The sequence below is a fragment of the Octopus sinensis genome, linkage group LG19, assembly GCF_006345805.1.
Source record: "Octopus sinensis linkage group LG19, ASM634580v1, whole genome shotgun sequence".
Taxonomy (NCBI): domain Eukaryota; kingdom Metazoa; phylum Mollusca; class Cephalopoda; order Octopoda; family Octopodidae; genus Octopus; species Octopus sinensis.
The window spans coordinates 45,100,634-45,119,550 of record NC_043015.1 but is presented as its reverse complement, the minus strand read 5'-3'; the positions used below and the strand labels follow the sequence as shown (position 1 = coordinate 45,119,550).

Sequence of the window (18,917 nt, the reverse complement as noted above, 5' to 3'; positions counted from 1 at the left end):
AAGTAGTTTGGCACCTATTTTCAGCTGCACTGATGGAAGTAAGCATGGCAAAGCAGCAGAATTTGAACTTGTAACATTTTGGTCCAGAATGCTAAAAATTCAGTAGAATGATGAAAATTTCAAATAGAATTATTAAATGTATTCATATTACAAACTCACACAATCTACTTGAATTACAATAAATAAATTCGGATCCATTTCGTTCCAAGCTGAAACGCATCTTTATTCATCACAAGTGTCAGATCAGCTCTTCAAATTTCAAAAGTTATATATAATATATAATGAAATTATTGTATACAGTGCTCAGGTGCACCACAACTTGTCAGAAAGTGCATATAAAGTACATGCAGTAATGTAAAAATGTCTGGAAAGTGAACAATGTATGAGTCAGATACATGCTTGTGTGTGTATGGAGGGGAGAAAATCAGGTGTAGTGTTGGCGAATCTCAGAAAGCATGGAAGTTTTGAAGGATGCAGTGCTCCGACAACTAACAACTGATGCCGGCAGTTTGTTCCATGCTTCAGCAACTCTCAGCGTGAAAAAATGTTTCCTGAAGTCATGGGAGCTGTGCTGTTTTCTGACTTTATAAATATGTCCACGGGTGTTAGATGGGTGGAGTTTGAAAAGGTGCTCAGAGTTATTGTTTGTACGATGGTTGATAATTTTATCAACTTAACACTTTGTTAATCTGACTGAGACGGCCTACACTAAAATCTTGATTAAAATCTCCTAACATTAATGATAGATAAGCTGAGGTTTCTGTAATTTATAGGAATATATATATAAAGTTTGAGGAAATTTAACCCTTTTAATACCAAGCCCTTGATTATATGATACAAACTCCCTGTTTCAAAATGATCTAAATTAAAAATTAAATTAAAATTTCGTATTAATTTCAATTCCAAACACAAACTTAAAAATGACTAAACTGTTTTATTAAACTCTTTGTTATTTTCAAGATTAACTGAAACGAAGACTGTTTCAATAGAAATACGGTAATGAAAGGATAAAGAAACACTGTAATGCAAAAGTCTTCTTTTTAACCCTTTAGTGTTCAGATTATTCAACCAAACATAATGCTTATTGATTCCCATTGATTTGAATTAATCATGCATTATCTCATATCTTCAAGATCTTGATGGTGCAATTACTTAATGTAGAATAACATTGTAGGGTAGGTGTGAGAGCCTGGATCTGGTCAGTTTGAACATAAAACAGATTAAATATTTTGGCCGGATATGGCCGGTTTAAATGATAATTAACTGAAACACTCAAGCAGTTTACTTGCTAGGTATAATCACAAAGAAGCCAAACATTTGTAGAACAAATACGGTATACATACTCAGATGGTTTCAAACCGCCTCGCCTTACTTCTACTAGACCTTCAGATATCAATGATTCAGTCATATTCTCTCGAGAATTATCTGGAACATTCAAATTAAGATACAATCAAGTCAATTACAGTTACATCGTTATGTCTGAACAACCTAGATCAAATTAAATATTTTTAATAATAATTTCAATGTTCATTTCTCTTACAAACCATAATAGCTTGTACAAACACTATAGCTTTTGAAACAATGGCATTTAAGATATTGGACACAGACTAGGAACAGCATTAGCCATTCTTCTCATCTAAAATAAAATCAAGAAACAGTTGAACATCAGTACAACTGAACTTTTACATTTTCATAATATCACAAGAGATGAGACAAGTAATGTTCATCTCCATAATGAACATTATAGAGATGAACATACCTCTCACCTTTCTCAAGGACATTAGCAACCTAATTACAATTCAAATATATTGTTAGTGAAAAATACTAAGAAAATTAATTTTAGCAACTACATATATTTAATGATCTATCTACCAACACCACTAAGCCTGTAAAATATTCATTTTTACTAATTTGGTTGCTTCAAAATCGTAAGATTATCCGTTCAGTGTTTTTTTGAGCCAAGCAGATGTGCAACCATTGAGGTATATGAGATTAATGGTTAAGTGACTGCAAGATGAGAAAAAAGGATTTGAGTTGAAAGCTAACATCCACCAAAGTCAGGACATCCTACATCAAACTTACTTTAACACTTTTAATCTGGTATTTGTTTCACTGACTGTGGTAATACGAAAAGCTAAATGAGCCTAGATGGGAACTGTATTAATTGAACTGCTCAGTCCAGATAATCGAAGAGAATGGTGTTGGCTACGCTATATCATAACAGATGTAATTCAGATAATAGTTTTCTCAGAACACAACACAAAACGAATTTATCAAGATAAGTGATTGCTTAGCATAATAATACACGAAATATAAATATCCATTATTTATTTAATTCTCATCTCCATTTCATGTCCTTTACTAAAACTTATAAATTTTGAATGCAAATGATATTAAAACTGCATTGAATTTGGTAAATTTTGATCTTTAGATTAAGTCTTTCGGATCTTTTCGGTTTGAACGGCAGTTTTTTAACATAATTTCTAGGTAACTAAAAAATTTTAAACTTCGTATACTGGTAGAATGCGTTTATAAAACATCTTTTCCTCTTGGCTTTATTGAGAAAATTCTATAGTTTGTAAGATATTTGTTGTTAATTTCTGCAATTTCAACCAATCACTGACGTCCATTGAGTTAAAAAGCATTCTGTGCCATATGAATATGTCCCTCATTTAAGAAACAGATTGGGTTTATTTACATTTGTGAAAAAAAAAAAGATACCCTTCCCACCACCCCTAATACAGATTGAAATGCAATAGATCGATACTAGGGTCATAATTATGGGTGACAATTTCAGGACACTGCTAGAAAAACTGTCATTCAAACCGAAAAGATCCAGTCTTTCTTTTGAATAGCTATGTTACCTCTTGTTCATGTTTTTTTTTTTACCTGAAGAAATTAATTAACTGGATATTAAGCCCCATCAACCCCACCAGTACAGAAAGACCCGTAAAAGCCATAGATATACTTCCCCTCCTTCCTTGCCTAATTTAGAAAACAAGATAATAAAAAATGTTTAGATCAAAATATGATTTATGATATTTGAAACAATTGCACACTCACCTGATCCAATGTAGATACATCCATATTCTCTATTTGTACCTGGAACAGTGTATTCCACAGTGAAAGTCACTTCAAGGCCTATTAACCTCTTACGAAGATATTCTCTGGCTTCCCAAGCATAAGGCTGTAAAGAAATAACACACAAAATCATGAATGGTACACCAAGAGTTAACTGTATAGAAGAAACAATTTTTTAATTTCCAATATTTAGAGGAATGCAACATTAAGAGAACTATATAGTTGTTAGCAGACTTGACTTGCTAATAACAGGCATCAAATCTTCACCATAACCTTTTTGGTATTGTATTTCTATTCAACTACAGTGACTTTGTTTCCATTAATTTTCGAAAATAATGAAGTATTTGGCAAAACAACTTTGTCACTAAATCATCATCTTCAACATTTAACATCCATTTTCCATGCTAGCAAATGTTACACGGCTTAACAGGAACTGGCAAGGTGAGGAACCAACCAGGTTCTATAGTCTCTATAAGGCGGCGAGCTGGCAGAAACGTTAGCACGCTGGGCAAAATGTTTAGCGGTATTTCGTCTGCCGTTACGCTCCAAGTTCAAATTCCGCCAAGGTCGACTTTGCCTTTTGTCCTTTCAGGGACGATAAATTAAGTACCAGTTATGCACTGGGGTCGATGTAATCGACTTAATCTGTTTGTCCCCTCTGTGTTTAGCCCCTTGTGGGTAGTAAAGAAATAGGTTCTATAGTCTCTTTTGGCTTGGTTTCTAGGGCTGGGTGTTCATCCTAATGACACCCATTTTACAGAGTGCACTGGGTGCTGAATTTTGATGAAAGGTTTTGATTTAAATTACATTAAAGTGTGAAGTTTGTATCATAGAACTAAGAGCAGTTTCAGGCAGATTGGTATCAAAAGGATTAATTCATTTACTAGGTCTTTACTGCAAACATTACTTGATTCAATTCTGAATTACATTTTATATGTAATGCAAACTGAAAGTAGACATTATCTAAAGGACTTGATCTAAATAATATTCCATAATCAACCGGGCACCATTGATGGCTTCATCTTGATGCAATGAATCAAAAGAAAATACACCGTTTTGCTTCCTCCAGAGAATTGCAGAAGAATCAAACCATGTACTGTAAGCATACAAAACCTCTCTCAATTGTCCTGTGTCCTAGCTGTTAAACCTTGTGAATTTTAGTATTATATGGCACCAATTGTGAAGTGGGCCATTGAGTGTTGAAATGTCATTAACAATAACATAACAGTACTTGTGAAAAAATGCATGCTTTTCAAGTAGCAGACAGCCAGCCTATTGAATCAGACAATTGTAATTAGACCATATGATGATGATCATCATTTACTGTGTACTGAGTGCTGAATTTTGATAGAAGGTTTTGATTTAAATTACATTAAAGCACAAAGTTTGTATCATAGAACCATCATCGTTTAATGTCCACTTTCCCATACTTGCATGAGTCAAATGGAATATGTCGAGGCAGATTTTTCTAAGGCCAGACAGGCTTTCACCTGTTTCCAAACAAGGTAATATTTTTCCATAACTAGACATTTTTCACAGAAGACTGGAAACAAACAACTTCATTTGTATCACTGAGTGTCAGATTCACAATTGTAAGATAGTTCAATTCCCGGACCAGGCTGTGTTCTTGAGCAAGACACTTTATTTCATATTGCTCTAGTTCACTCAGCTATAGAAATGAGTTGCATCATAACTGGTGCCAAGCTGTATCAGCCTTCCCTTGGATAACATCAATGGTGTGGAGAGGAGAGACCGGTATGGACAACAGCTTATCTTCCATAAACAAATTTGCCCAGACTTGTATCTCAGAGGGGAGCATTCTAGGTGCAATCTCATGGTACTTATATTTTTTAAGTCTGGTATAGGTACATACATAAACATCCATACATATTTCTCTTTTTACTTGTTTCAGTCATTTTGACTGCAGCCATGCTGGAGCATCACCTTTAATCGAGCAACTCGACCCCGGGACTTATTCTTTGTAAGCCCAGTACTTATTCTATCGGTCTCTTTTGCCGAACCGCTAAGTTACGGGGACGTAAACACACCAGCATTGGTTGTCAAGCAATGCTAGGGGGACAAACACAGACACACAAATATACACGCACATACATATATATATACATATATATGACGGGCTTCTTTCAGTTTCCATCTACCAAATCCACTCACAAGGCTTTGGTCAGCCCAAGGCTATAGTAGAAGACAGTTGCCCAAGGTGCCACGCAGTGGGATTGAACCCAGAACCATGTGGTTGGTAAGCAAGCTACTTACCACACAGCCACTCCTGCGCCTATGTATGTATTCATAAACCGGGCTCTTTTTCAGTTTGTCAACCAAATCCATTCCTAAGGGTTTGGTGGACCTAGGGTTGTATAGAAGACACTTGCCCAAGGTGTTGCACAGTGAACACATGGTTGGGAAGCAAGTTTGTTAACCACTCAGCCACACATGTGCTATAACAAACATAGAAAATCAAAAAAATTGTTTACCTCATCTTTTGTTTCTTTCGGATTAGCCCTACGAGCTAACCTGGGAGCTGTAATATTTGACAGACATATAGTTCGTTCTTTGGGAGGTCCACCACGTGGTTGACCCCGAATAACAACAGCATCACCTGACAAAATCTGTAATGAAAAAATAAATGACAGTTAATCAGTATTCAACCATTATAAATCAATTCTTAAAACCAAACTGTTAAAGGGGTTGAGGTAGTACAAATCAACTAAACAAATGCAGAAGTCAAATGTCTTGTGTGGTCAGTTTTTCCCAAACAACATAGGCAGTCGCTGCTGCTGTGTTTAAGTTTATTTACAAGTGAATCAGAAATCTGAAGTGGTTTGGTGAAATATCCAACCTTTGTATTTAATGATACATTAATGTTTTGAACATAACTTTACCAAAACCATTTCCTTATTTATAATTCAGAAAAAAAATTATAATTTAAATATGAACATTTGAGTTATTTTAAGCAGTTTGATATCCTGGGACCAAAGATATAATTTCAGGCAGCCCAAGAGATAGAAAACTGTCCCTCCTTCCCATGTTATAGCCGATCTGGTGAGAATTCCAAAAGAACAACATTCAAAAGACATTCACTCCAATATTTTCCAATAATGGCAAAAGTGCTAATGAAATAATGCAAATATCCATATTGTTCTTGCAAAACAAAGGAAAATAATGGGATCTTTTCGGTTTGACCAGCAGTTTTTTCTAGCGGTGTCATATGAAATTGTCACCCATAATTATGACCCTAGTATCGATCTATTGCATTTCAATGTTTTAGGGTTAAAGTTAGGATTAGGGATGGGGGGAAGGGTATCTTTTTTTTCTTCAGAAATATAAATAAACCCAATCTGTTTCTTAAACAAGGGACGTTTTCATACGGCACAGAATGTTTTCACCTCAATAGACATCATTGATTGGTTGAAATTGCAGAAATTGAAGAAAAAAAAACAACAAATATCTTACAAACTATAGAATGTTTTCAATAAAGCCAAGAGAAAAAGATGTTTTATAAACACATTCTACCAGTATATGAAGTTTAAAAGTGCTTAGTTACGTGGAAATTATTTAAAAAAACTGCCGATCAAATCGAAAAGATCCAAATAATGAATATGATAATGGTTTTTCAACAAATTCTCATGTATCGCATCATCAGTATTCTCACAGTTGCTTTTTCTATGTCGGCACATGTCAGACAAGGCTTCTTGAGACAGAATCCAATGGCCAGGTGCCAAACTATGCTTGTTTTCAAGTAAGAAGACACCCTTCTTAGAAAACAACTGGCCTTCACACTTCAAAACTACCAATGTGAAGATATACACACACACACACATACATACAACTGGCTTCTGTACAGTTTCCATTAAGAAAATTTCACTGAGAAAGAATTAGTTGGCCCAGGGCTACATAGGAAAACATTCACCCTTGATGCCATACAGTGAGATTGAACAGGAAACCATGTAGTTGCCAAGCAAACTTATAATTTGAAGGACACACAAAAATAAAACAATTTACACCAGAGCCAAGAAATATATTTTCGATATTTTTCTATGATTCTCTGACAATGTAATTTACCACTGTTGTGTCTGACCATAGACTAATGTCTATAAGCAATAATATTATCATTATGAAGATAACAAGCTGACAGAATCGACACATCGGACAAATGCTTAATAGCATTCTTTAGGGCTTTTACATTTTGTGCACAAACCCTGCTGAGGTCAAGAACGCCTTTTATCCTTTTGGGATTGATAAACCTGTTGAGCACTAACATCAACATAATCAGCTTCTCCCTCACCTCAAAATTGCTGGCGTTGTCCCAAAATCTGAAACCAGTATTATTATTGTTGTTCTCAAAAGAGCTGTTCTTCACTCCTGCTCCAGGGTCACTCTGAAAAGCTCTATCTACGACGATTTCATCTCAATCAAAGGAGAGGGGCTTTCTCCGTGGAATAAGCTGCCGGACGAGATAGTGAAGATGCCGACGACCGCTCGGTTCAAAGTCTCTCTTGACCAGAAATGGCCTGAACTCTTTGCATGAACACCCCTGTACATAACTCCATGTCCCCCTACATAGCCTTGCTTTTTTGCTTTTTGAGCAAAAAAATTAACTTAACTTTAATATTGTAGTGTCTCCCTTTAACTGACGTAAACCCTATCTCTTTTTGTGTGCTGTATCTCATCCTTTGATAATGTCATCCATGTCTTGGGCCCTTGTGGCTAATAAAAGAAATCTTCATTACTATTATTAAGGTGATGAGCTGGCAGAATCATTAGCATGTCAGGCAAAATGCTAAGCAGCATTTCATCCACCTTCATGTTCTGAGTTCAAATTCCACCAAGGTCAATTTTGCCTTTCATCTTTCCAGGACTGATAAAACAAGTATCAGCTGAGCACCAGGGTTGATATAACTGACTTAATCCCTCTCCTAAAAATTTCAAGCCTTGTGCCTATAATTATTATTATTATAAAAAGCCCTTAATCAGTAACTTCAGAACGTATCAGTGCATTTAGTCTTTTCACTTTGTACCAGTCATTACTTTGTACCCAAACTTATATCCTTTTGTAATGTGGTGTCTGTACCAAGTGATTTAACCCTCAACCATGGAGTTCATGGAAAAATAGACTTATTACTTGAGACATCGAGTGTATTAACATTACTACACAGACACAAATGAATACAAGGATTCAGTCATCAGTAGTGTGGTTAAACATCATTCGGTTTAACTTTCCCACTATCACAGGAGAAACCTTTTTGCAACAAAGTTTCTGAATTAAATTCATTGCTTATGTTTTTTAATTAATTTTGGAAATAATAAAGAATTTGAAAAAAAATTAGTAAAATAATTACTTTTGCATTCTAATTGTATATTATGCAGATGTTTGGAAAAGACTAACATGAAATTACAATATACAGTTGATTTAACATTTCAGCATTTAAACTGGCCATAGAGACCAATAGAATAAGTACCAGGAATACAAAGAATAAGTCCTGGGGTTGATTTGCTCGACTAAATGCAGTGCTCCAGCATGGCCACAGTCAAATGACTGAAACAAGTAAAAGAGAACAGAGAGTAAAGAGTATATCTGGCCAAAATGTTCTACCTATTTTAAGTTCAAACAGGCCAGATCCAGCCTCTCACACCCTTCCTACAATTGCATTCTAGAAATAACAATTATATAATTAAAATCACAAAGCTACGAGATAATGCATAATTTAAAACAATAAGCATTACATTTGACAGAATAATCTGAATGCTAAATGGTTGACCTTTTAGCATTTAGACCAGACATAGTTGGCCAAAATATTTTGTGGTTCAAATGTACAAAAAACAAGACAGAAACAGGGGCGGGAACAACAAACAAGGTGTATTAGTTTGACAGAAAAAAATGGAGAAGTCTTTGGCATTTTGAATAAGGAAAGAAAGAAAATGGAAAGGGAAAAAAAAAACAGTGTCTGGATTAATGGTTCTATGTGTCAAAATATTCTGTTTTATATTCAAACTGGCCTATCACACTTAGCCTACAATATTATTCCAAAAATAAACACTCATATCACTGGAATCTTAAAGCTACAAGACAATGGATTATTAATTCAAACTGATCTGAATAAAGAAGTATTACACTTGACAAGAGTAATCTGAGTGCTAAAGGGTTCAGTATGAACTATAAAATAAGACTTTGTATCATACAAACACAATTCGTTCTAAGTGGGTTAATATCAAATGGGTTGGGAGAATGAAAACATGGGATATTGAATTACCATAATTACTTGTGCATAAGTTGCACTGTTTTATACTTGATTTTATCTGAAACAACTAAAGTGCAACATACACAGGGCAAAGCTAAAACTATAATGGGGAAAAGATTTTGTACCAAGATTCAACACTAAATTAAGGGTGCAACACATTCACGTGCAAGTATAGTAATTGTTTTTCTATCTTCTCATGTAACAGACTGGCAAAGATTAGAGCAATTTAGTTTAAAAACATGAGCTAAGGAAAGAACTGCTACATGGCTGTCCAACCTGCTGGAAATAGCAGCAACGTTTTTACAACCCACCATCATAAAACTATTGAACAAAGTAGCCACAGCTACACCATATAAAAAGACAGGGTAGGTTGTGGTTAAGTTTCCTTTGCAATTATGTGATTTTGAATCACTTCCTAACAAGCAGGATCTTGGGCAACTATCTTCTTTATTGCTCACAAGGGGACAAACAAGGACAGACAAAGGGATTGAGTCAATTACATCGATCCCAGTGCGTAACTGGTACTTAATTTATTGACCCCGAAAGGATGAAAGGCAAAGTCATCCTCGGCGGAATTTGAACTCAGAACGTAATGGCAGACAAAATACTGCTTAGCATTTTGCCTAGCATGCTAACGTTTTTGCTAGCTCGTCACCTTGGGCAACTATCTTCTGCCAGACTAAACAATACTTGATGTGTATTAACAGACAGAAGCTATATTGTAGCTCTTCAAATATATATCATTTACCATTTTATTGTACTTGTTTCTGTCATTGGACTGCAGTCATGGTAGAGTTACCGCCTTGAAGGGTTTAATTGAACAGGCACCAAGTAAAAGCACCCAGCATACTCTGTAAAGTGGTTGGCATTAGAAAGGGCACCCAGATGTAGAAACCATACCAAATCAGACTGGAGCCTGGTGCAGGCCTCCAGTTTGCCAGTTATGGTCACAGCATCCAACCCACGCTAGCATGGACAACGGACATTGAATGAAATTGAAATCAATCCCAGTACATTTTTTTTTAGTCTGCTACTAATCCTACTGATCTGTGTTGCTGAACAACTAAGTTACAGGGACGAAAATAAACCAACACCAGCTACCAAGAAATGACGGAATGGGGTGCAAACACAAAGACATACACACTCACATATAATGGGCTTCGACACAGTTACCATCTATCGGATTCACTCACAGGGCATTGGTTGGCCCAAGGCTAAAGTAAAAAAGGAGAAAGCACTTGCTCAAAGTGCTATGCTGTGGGACTGAACCCAAAACCACATGGTTGCAACGCACAACCATGCCTGTGCTTCTTGACCACACAACCACTATGCCTGCACTATATATGTAAATATTCACACACAGTCTTTTTTTACTTGTTTCAGTCATTTGCCTGTGGCCATGCTGGAGTGCCACCTTTAAGGGTTTTTTAGTCAAAGAAATCAACCCCAGGACTTATTCTTTGTAAGCCTAGTATTTATTCTATTGGTCTCTTTTGCCGACTGCTAAGTTATGGAGTCATGGGGATGTAAATACACCAGTTGTCAAGTGATGGTAGGGGGACAAACAAAGGCACAAAGACACATGCACATATATATATATATATATATGTATATATAAACATACATACACATGGCAGGCTTCTTTCAGTTTTTGTCTACAAGAGCCACTCACAAGGCTTCGATTGGCCCAAGGCTATAGTAGAAGACACTTGCCTAAGGTACCATACAGAGGGACTGAACCTGGAACCATGTGATTTGAAAGCAGAATTGCCACCCCATGGCCACATCTATATATATATATGACATTTTCTAAACAAACTTTGGAAGCATCAAATGTAGTTGGTATTTTGCAGGCAAGAAAGTAAGTTTCAAATGCAGTAAAGCTGTAAGAACAGCAGAGAAAGTTTGGGCATTTTACCCTCATAAGGTAAAAAAGTTGCTAGCAGGCATATCCATCTTTTTCCACTTTTCTTAAAGCTTTACTACATTTGAAATTTATTATATATAGTCGCAGGAGTGGCTGTGTGGTAAGTAGCTTGCTAACCAACCACATGGTTCCGTGTTCAGTCCCACTGCGTGGCATCTTGGGCAAGTGTCTTCTGCTATAGCCCCGGGCCGACCAATGCCTTGTGAGTGGATTTGGTAGACGGAAACTGAAAGAAGCCTGTTGTATATATGTATATATATATATATGTATATATATATATATATATATATATATATATATATATATATATATATATATATGTGTGTGTGTGTGTATTTGTCCCCCTAGCATTGCTTGACAACCGATGCTGGTGTGTTTACGTCCCCGCAACTTAGCAGTTCAGCAAAAGAGACCGATAGAATGAGTACTGGGCTTACAAAGAATAAGTCCCGGGGTCGATTTGCTCGACTAAAGGCGGTGCTCCAGCATGGCCGCAGTCAATATGACTGAAACAAGTAAAAGAGTAAAGAGTATATTTACAGTATAGGGCGGTGGGGGTGATTGTTTGTCTGTGAACTGATAGGAAGCTGAAGCCAAAGGCACTCCTAGGTTATTCTCACAATTAGAAACACAATGAGCCAGTGTTCATCAGAAGAACATAACCAATGGGACTATCGTTCACAAATTGTGATGTTAAAACTTATAAATAGCTAAATAACAGGTGTGGCCGTGTGGTTAGATGGTTCTACTATAGTCTTAAGCGAACCAAAAGCCTTGTGAGTGGATTTGGTATGCAGAAACTGGAAGTAGATAGTGTGTGTGTGTGTGTGTCCATCCTTGATGTAACAGGATAGTTGTAAATGATTGGGATTGTCATACAAGTAATGTCAGTTCATTTCCAATATTTCGTTAAAATATCTGGTCATGGGGAAATATTACCTTGCCTGGAAACAGGTGATGGTTGGTGACAGGAAGGGCATTTGGCTATAGAAAATCTGCCTCTATAAACACTGTCCAATCCATGCAAGCATGGAAAATGAATGGAGCCTATGTGGCAGGTATTTAAAGGGAGAAATTTGACAAGACAGTCAGTCACCGGCTGATGATACATCGAAGAGGCCAGGGAACAAAAGAAAGAAGACATGCACCCAACACCAGAGCTGAAGACACCTCCGAAAGGGGGGGCCCCGCCACGTCAAAACGGTAGAGGAGTAGGGGACCGAAACCGGACATGGTTCCTCCTAATGATGTCTTGAGCTAACTGGATCCTATAAAGGAGCTGTTGTGGTAGCAGACCACGAAACACGGTTGTAATTCCCCAATGATGATCATGACATTCAATCCAGTAATTACCACTAATAGGAAAGCTTAGTATCCTCTATGAGTTTCAGGTCAACTAAAGCCTTGTAAGTGAATTTGGTAGATACTAACTGGAATTGTCAGTGTCATACTTAATGTTGTTCATTTCTATTCTTCTGTTAAAAACATGTTTGGCCATGGAGAAATGTGACCTTATTTGGAAACAGGGATGGGTTCGTAACAGGAGAGGCATCTGATTTTGGAAAATCTGCCCCATGCAAACATGGAAGAGTGGACATTAAGTGATGATGATGAAATCAGACTAGAACAGATTATCCGAAAGTGTCAAAGACACTAAACTGGCATTCTGCCAAAGCACTGAAGAGAAATGCAGTCTTTCATCAAACACAAAAATGTTATTCAATAGTTAAAAAAAAAATTAACATAGGCGCAGGAGTGGCTGTGTGGTAAGTAGCTTGCTAACCAACCACATGGTTCCGGGTTCAGTCCCACTGCGTGGCATCTTGGGCAAGTGTCTTCTGCTATAGCCCCGGGCCGACAAATGCCTTGTGAGTAGATTTGGTAGACGGAAACTGAAAGAAGCCTGCCGTATATATGTATATGTATGTGTGCGTGTTTTTGTGTCTGTGGTTGTCCCACTAGCATTGCTTGACAACCGATGCTGGTGTGTTTATGTACCCGTCACTTAGCGGTTCGGCAAAAAGAGACCGATAGAATAAGTACTGGGCTTACAAAAGAATAAGTCCCGAGGTCGATTTGGTCGACCAAAGGCGGTGCTCCGGCATGGCCGCAGTCAAATGACTGAAAAGAGTTTTAAAAAAAAAAGAGTATTCCTGACAAAATTTTGAGGACTCTAGAAACACTCCTTTTTAATCCATAATAAAAATATTAAAAAAGAAAAAACAGCAATTATCAAACTGTATAGCATTTAAACCAGCCACATCCTGCCAATTATTAAATCTGTTTTAGTTCAACCTGGCTAGATCTGGTCTCTCATCCCTACCCTACAATGTCATTCAAAAAATATACAATCACAACATTGAAATCTCGAAGCCACAAGATAATGCATGATTAATTCAAAAGGATCTACAAACATTGGGACTCACTGAGAGGAGGGCAGGGGACTGAGACTCGTGGCCCTTGCATACAGGCTCACTCTTGCAAGCATCCCTAATCTTGCAGGCTCTTAAGTGCTGGTGCCATGTAAAAAGCACCCAGCACACGCTGTAAAGTAGCTAGCATTAGGAAGGGCATCTAGCCACAGACAGACATGGAGCCTGAACAGCGCTTCAGCTGGTCAGCTCCTGTCAAACCGTCCAACCCATACCAGCATAGAAAACAGACATTAAATGATGATGATAAATTTGAGAGAGGACTCTGAATGCTGAAGGGTTAAATGTCCTGTATATGTACAATCATCCACTGATCAATGGGTCAAAATTCCATTACCCGAGATCACAGCATGCATAAAAACTGTAAACTAGCAATACAATCATTCAGTCTCGATGCTGACTTAGAAAATACTAAGTCTCCAGGAGTGTAAATTCTAATTTTTAAATCTGAGAAGTTTCAGTCAGTAAAGTGAATGGGTTCTGTATAAATTATATCTTGTCATTGTTACTATCATTCCTAGCAAAAGATTTTTAAGTTCTGCGACTATCTACTTAGCTGTGATTAGGTATGTACAGCCTCAAATTCTTTTAAACCTTCAAAGAGGGTTATGTTTTTGTTAAAGTTATATATAGGAGGGTAAAGTCCCCCTTTGGTCATGAATGACCATGGGACTGCACCAAGGAAGTTACCCTCTGAAGCACAAGTCAAGGCAAGGTTGTTTATGGAAGACTAGCAGTCACCCATGCATACTAGCCCGCCACAATCCACACCACCTTGCTATCCAAGGGAAAGGCAAAGACCGATACAGCTTGGCACCAGTGACATCGCAACTCATTTCCAGAGCAGAGTGAATTTGAGCAACATGAAATAAAGTGTCTTGCTCAAGAACACAACACATAGCCCATACCAGGAATCGAACTCACTACCTCATTATTGTGAGCCTGACACTCTAACCACTGACCTATGCACCTTCACATTAAAATGATATACAATACATACATCTGCTCATAAGGAAGCTGCATGTGTCTGTATTGAGAGAAATACAAAGGTCAGGACTTTGTATCCTGTTGTCAGCTTTGCATTGTGTCGATGGCCAAAAGTATTTTTTTTTGCTTGTGTGGTCTTAGTCCATTTTATTGTAACTAAATGGAAATTAGGAACAAATCGCTGTAATCAGTGGTAGACTAAAAACATATGGACTTCAGCTTGTAGTGTTAGGCTTGACTCTTTCTGTGGATGCGTCTACATATCCACAGAAAGAGTGGGTCAACCAGGTTGACTCGTACAAGATATATTACATTAAGACAAAAATCACCTATGGCCTCGCTACAATCCAATAGGTTATGGAATTCCCCCATCTCACTACACACATACTGGTCTATTCATTCAAATCAACAAGACAACTATTATACAGTTGTCCAACCAGTTAGACGTAGCAATTAGGCCCCTCCCAGATCACATCCTGCTGCCTTTAAAGAAAAGGGAAACACACATTAGATAATGTAGTCCAAGCTACAGAAGATGATCACGCTAGGAATGTCTGTTTGAAGGGAGCTGAAGTGGGGCTTAAAAAGACTTTTGCAATACCAGAAAAAAAATTGAAAATTTCAGTGGGTAAGGGAGGTTCACATGCACGCACATGCATTGAAGGGGTGTCCCTTGGGTGATGCAAAGGCATCATCCTCTACGAGTAATAAGGAACCACCAGCCCATGGAGGATGCAGCAATGTGCGGTTAGTGTATCTCCCCATACTACTACTAAAGCGTCATCCGCTAAGAGTAATAGGGAATCACAAACACATGGAGGATGCAGCAATGTGCAGTTATAGTTTGTGTCACCATGTTACTACTTAAGATGGTAAGCCAGTTGTGAACAAACTGGAAATTGTGGGGAGAACAACAATAAGGGATGTTTTTTTTCAAAAGTGTTACATATGGTTGTTTATAAAAAGTACTGCAAGGAAGATTTAGAAATTGGAATTTCTTAAATAACCTGTCATGGGGAAAAGGGATAAAATAAAGAAATAAAAATTATGCGAAATCCACAAAAAAAACATTTTGGTACAACTGACCTTGAAGCAACATTGACATCAAAATAGAGTGTGAATGTCAGTAGAATATTATATATAGAAAAAGAATGCAACTAAAATACTAAAATTCACGAACTAGAAGTGCATGCATGGCTGTGTGGTTAAAAAGTTTGCATCCCAAGCACATGGCATCGTAGGCAAGTGTTTACTGATACAGCCATGATGAAACCAGAGCCTTGTAAGGGGATTTGGTAGGTAGAATCTGCAAGAATACCATCGTATATGTGAGTGTATATGTATTTGTGTGTGAATTTTTGAAAAGCCATATAAATGAAGACAAGGCTCTGTGATTAAGAAATTTGCTTCCAAAACACATGCTTTTGCGTTCACTATGTGGCACTTTGAGCAAACGTCTTCTAATATAGCCCCCGAGAGACCAAAGCCATGCGAGTGAATTTGGTAGATGGAATTTGCAAGAAACCGGTGATGTGTGTGTTCTCCTTGTCTTGACATCACCGTATAGTTGCAAATGAGCATCACCATCACACAAGCAATAATGTCAGTTTCCAATCTTTCGTGGAAGCATGTCCTGCCATGGGCGGAGAAAACACCTTGCTTGGAAACAGGTGAGGAATGCTAACTAACAGAAGGGGCATCTGGCTGTAGGATATCTGCCTCGACCAATTCCATCCAACCCATGCAAGCTCGGATAAGTGGACGCTAAAACAGTGATGATAATATATCGAAAATTCCGAGTACAAAAACGAATAGAAATTGTTGTTGCAACTGCTATACAATCGCAAAGACAAGAATTCAAAGAGACATATTCATGTGCAATATCACAAATGCCTCGATAATAGTCCATCAAACAATAGAATTCTTTCATCTCAAAGCAACGAATGCTACATCTTTTATGCTGTAAACATGGCTTAGTGATTAGTGGAACCGACAGAACAACGTCATTTTTTCATGAATTTTGACAGGAAATATTTATACTACGCCCAAATAGTAATGAATATTTAGGTTTTCAAATATTTTTTCCCCAGGTAAATTAAACTCAGATTTAATGGTCCCTACGCTCAGAAGGGCTCTGAATAACAGGGAAAATGCAATCAACTTTTACCATTTAATTTTTTTTAATGTTTAAATAAGCCAGTTTTCAGTGGAAACATTGGTATTTAACAAAGGTTCGGTGGATTAGGAAGAATATAATATTCTTCCTAAGAAGAATATTACATTCCTAAGAGTTCAAGAACAGTTGGGGAGCTTAGGAGCTTAAAAGGGCCGAGGAGAATATATATATATATAATACAAAATTACTGGTTTTAAATCTCTGTAAGCTAGGTGTATTTATTACCAGTTGCCCTGCTACCCGAGAATTATATTGAGAGGAATAGAATAAAAAAAGCACAAAAAAGAGGTACTCCCAAAAAAAGAAAAAGAAACAAATTCTATCGAGTAATAGATGTTATTTTTGCCAATCTTCCTTTCTAGGAATCAGAAAAGCAGAACAGATTATTGCAACACACACACGGACGAATTCGGCAACTTTGCCTAAATTTTAGTGTTACTGAATAAGCGACACGTTGATATAAAACTAGAAGAGTATGTCTTCGCCGTTCAGTAATAATACACTCACCCGATCATATTTTTCTTTTAGGAATAAGAAAAACATATGGGGATAAAACAATTTTTTAAACTAATTCATAACAACTATTGTGATAAAAAAAAAACTATATGGCAAAGCAATCAAAAATCGTTCGCCTTTAAAAACGAATCAATATGTTTATAACTGGCGAACCATTTTAGCCGCCGCGGAATTTATATATCATGGATAATAAAATATCCATATTTAATTAAAGTTGAAATATATCAAAGTTGCGGGGATTATGTACCTACATTGTTCTATTGCATATTGCATCCGTGTAAGATACAGTTACAGGATCTTCGTTACGAAATGTTAAGCAACCCGAACTGTTGAAGGCTGCTAAATCAACCATTCTGTACATTTAATATTCTATTGAAGATCGTTTCGAAAAAGCTAAGTTGATAAATTACATAATTAGTGGGTATAAATCGGACCAATTTTATGTAAATTACGAAGGAAATAGAAGCGTAAAAAAAGCGAGAAAGTTCACGATGATTGAAAAGAAGAGAAAAAATATCCACGTGTAAGACATATTTGGAGCGACACGTTCTCATTAGTCAGGCAAACAGTCGTACTCTGTCGAGATGAGTAGGCAGGCATACAGGATGTTGCGGTCAATTATTACTTTTATACGCCTGGTTTTCTATACACTTTAAGTAATGTTATATATGCAATATGTGAAGGGGTGAAATAACAATAATGATTACGAATAAGGGCGAGAAAGGGGTATTTTTTTAAACTGAAATACCAATGGGGGGGTATTACATCTACAAATGTAATAAGCAGTTGGTAGATGAAAAACGATCGCGAATCAAGATCCCTCGAAATATTGCCGTAAATAAATTTGCAGCTGTTAAAAATAATCATAGTAGTTTTCTCTACTTGTTTGCCAGCCACATCGACAGATTTAGGAGTCAGATTTTGGTAGGGACCCACAAACGTCAAAAACTGGGGTTTATAGTAAAGCAAACAACTCCATTTGAGACTTTTCTGATTATTGAAATAACAAAAAACCTTATCTTATAAATTGCGAGGATTCAATGAACGAAAAAAAACACACATTAAAACAGAAAGTATTTCCCCTAATAGCTAAAAGAATCTTTCAGTTCTGTTTCGCTTAGTACATACATAACGGCAGGATAGTATTATTTCTTTTTTTTTTTTTAGAGCAGCCTGTAACAGGGAAGAATGGTGTAAAAATAGCAACAGTCTTCCTGCGGAATAAGAGGACCCCACTTTCTGAACAAACAAGAAATAATAAAATAATAAAAAAAGGTTAATTAAAACATTCGTAGTTTTAACTTATTTGATGAACGGCTCATAGAAAATTATATATATATACACATATATATACACACATACATATACACATACACATATACACATACATATATACACACATACACACACACACATATATATGTATATACACACACACACACATATATATGTATATACACACACACATATATATGTATATACACACACACATATATATGTATATACACACACACATATATATGTATATACACACAAATATA

At 36.7% G+C, this 18,917-nt stretch overlaps 1 protein-coding gene and 1 long non-coding RNA gene across 3 annotated transcripts in view; one reads left to right on the top strand and one right to left on the bottom strand.

The window, feature by feature from the left end:
• The window catches only part of LOC118767200, a 33,953-nt gene extending 25,985 nt beyond the window's left edge, over positions 1 to 7,968 (top strand). For both annotated transcript variants that reach the window (XR_005003106.1, XR_005003105.1), the window contains 2 exons: positions 1,964 to 1,968; positions 7,956 to 7,968. This is a non-coding gene — a long non-coding RNA (uncharacterized LOC118767200). The remainder of the gene's footprint in view (positions 1 to 1,963; positions 1,969 to 7,955) is intronic.
• LOC115221969 (staphylococcal nuclease domain-containing protein 1) overlaps positions 1 to 18,917 on the bottom strand; it is a 52,232-nt gene that overhangs the window by 32,006 nt on the left and 1,309 nt on the right. The window contains exons 2-4 of the mRNA XM_029792067.2: positions 5,574 to 5,708; positions 3,064 to 3,187; positions 1,344 to 1,425 (exon numbers count right to left, since the gene is read on the bottom strand). Of these exons, the coding sequence (XP_029647927.1) occupies positions 1,344 to 1,425; positions 3,064 to 3,187; positions 5,574 to 5,708 (341 nt within the window). The remainder of the gene's footprint in view (positions 1 to 1,343; positions 1,426 to 3,063; positions 3,188 to 5,573; positions 5,709 to 18,917) is intronic.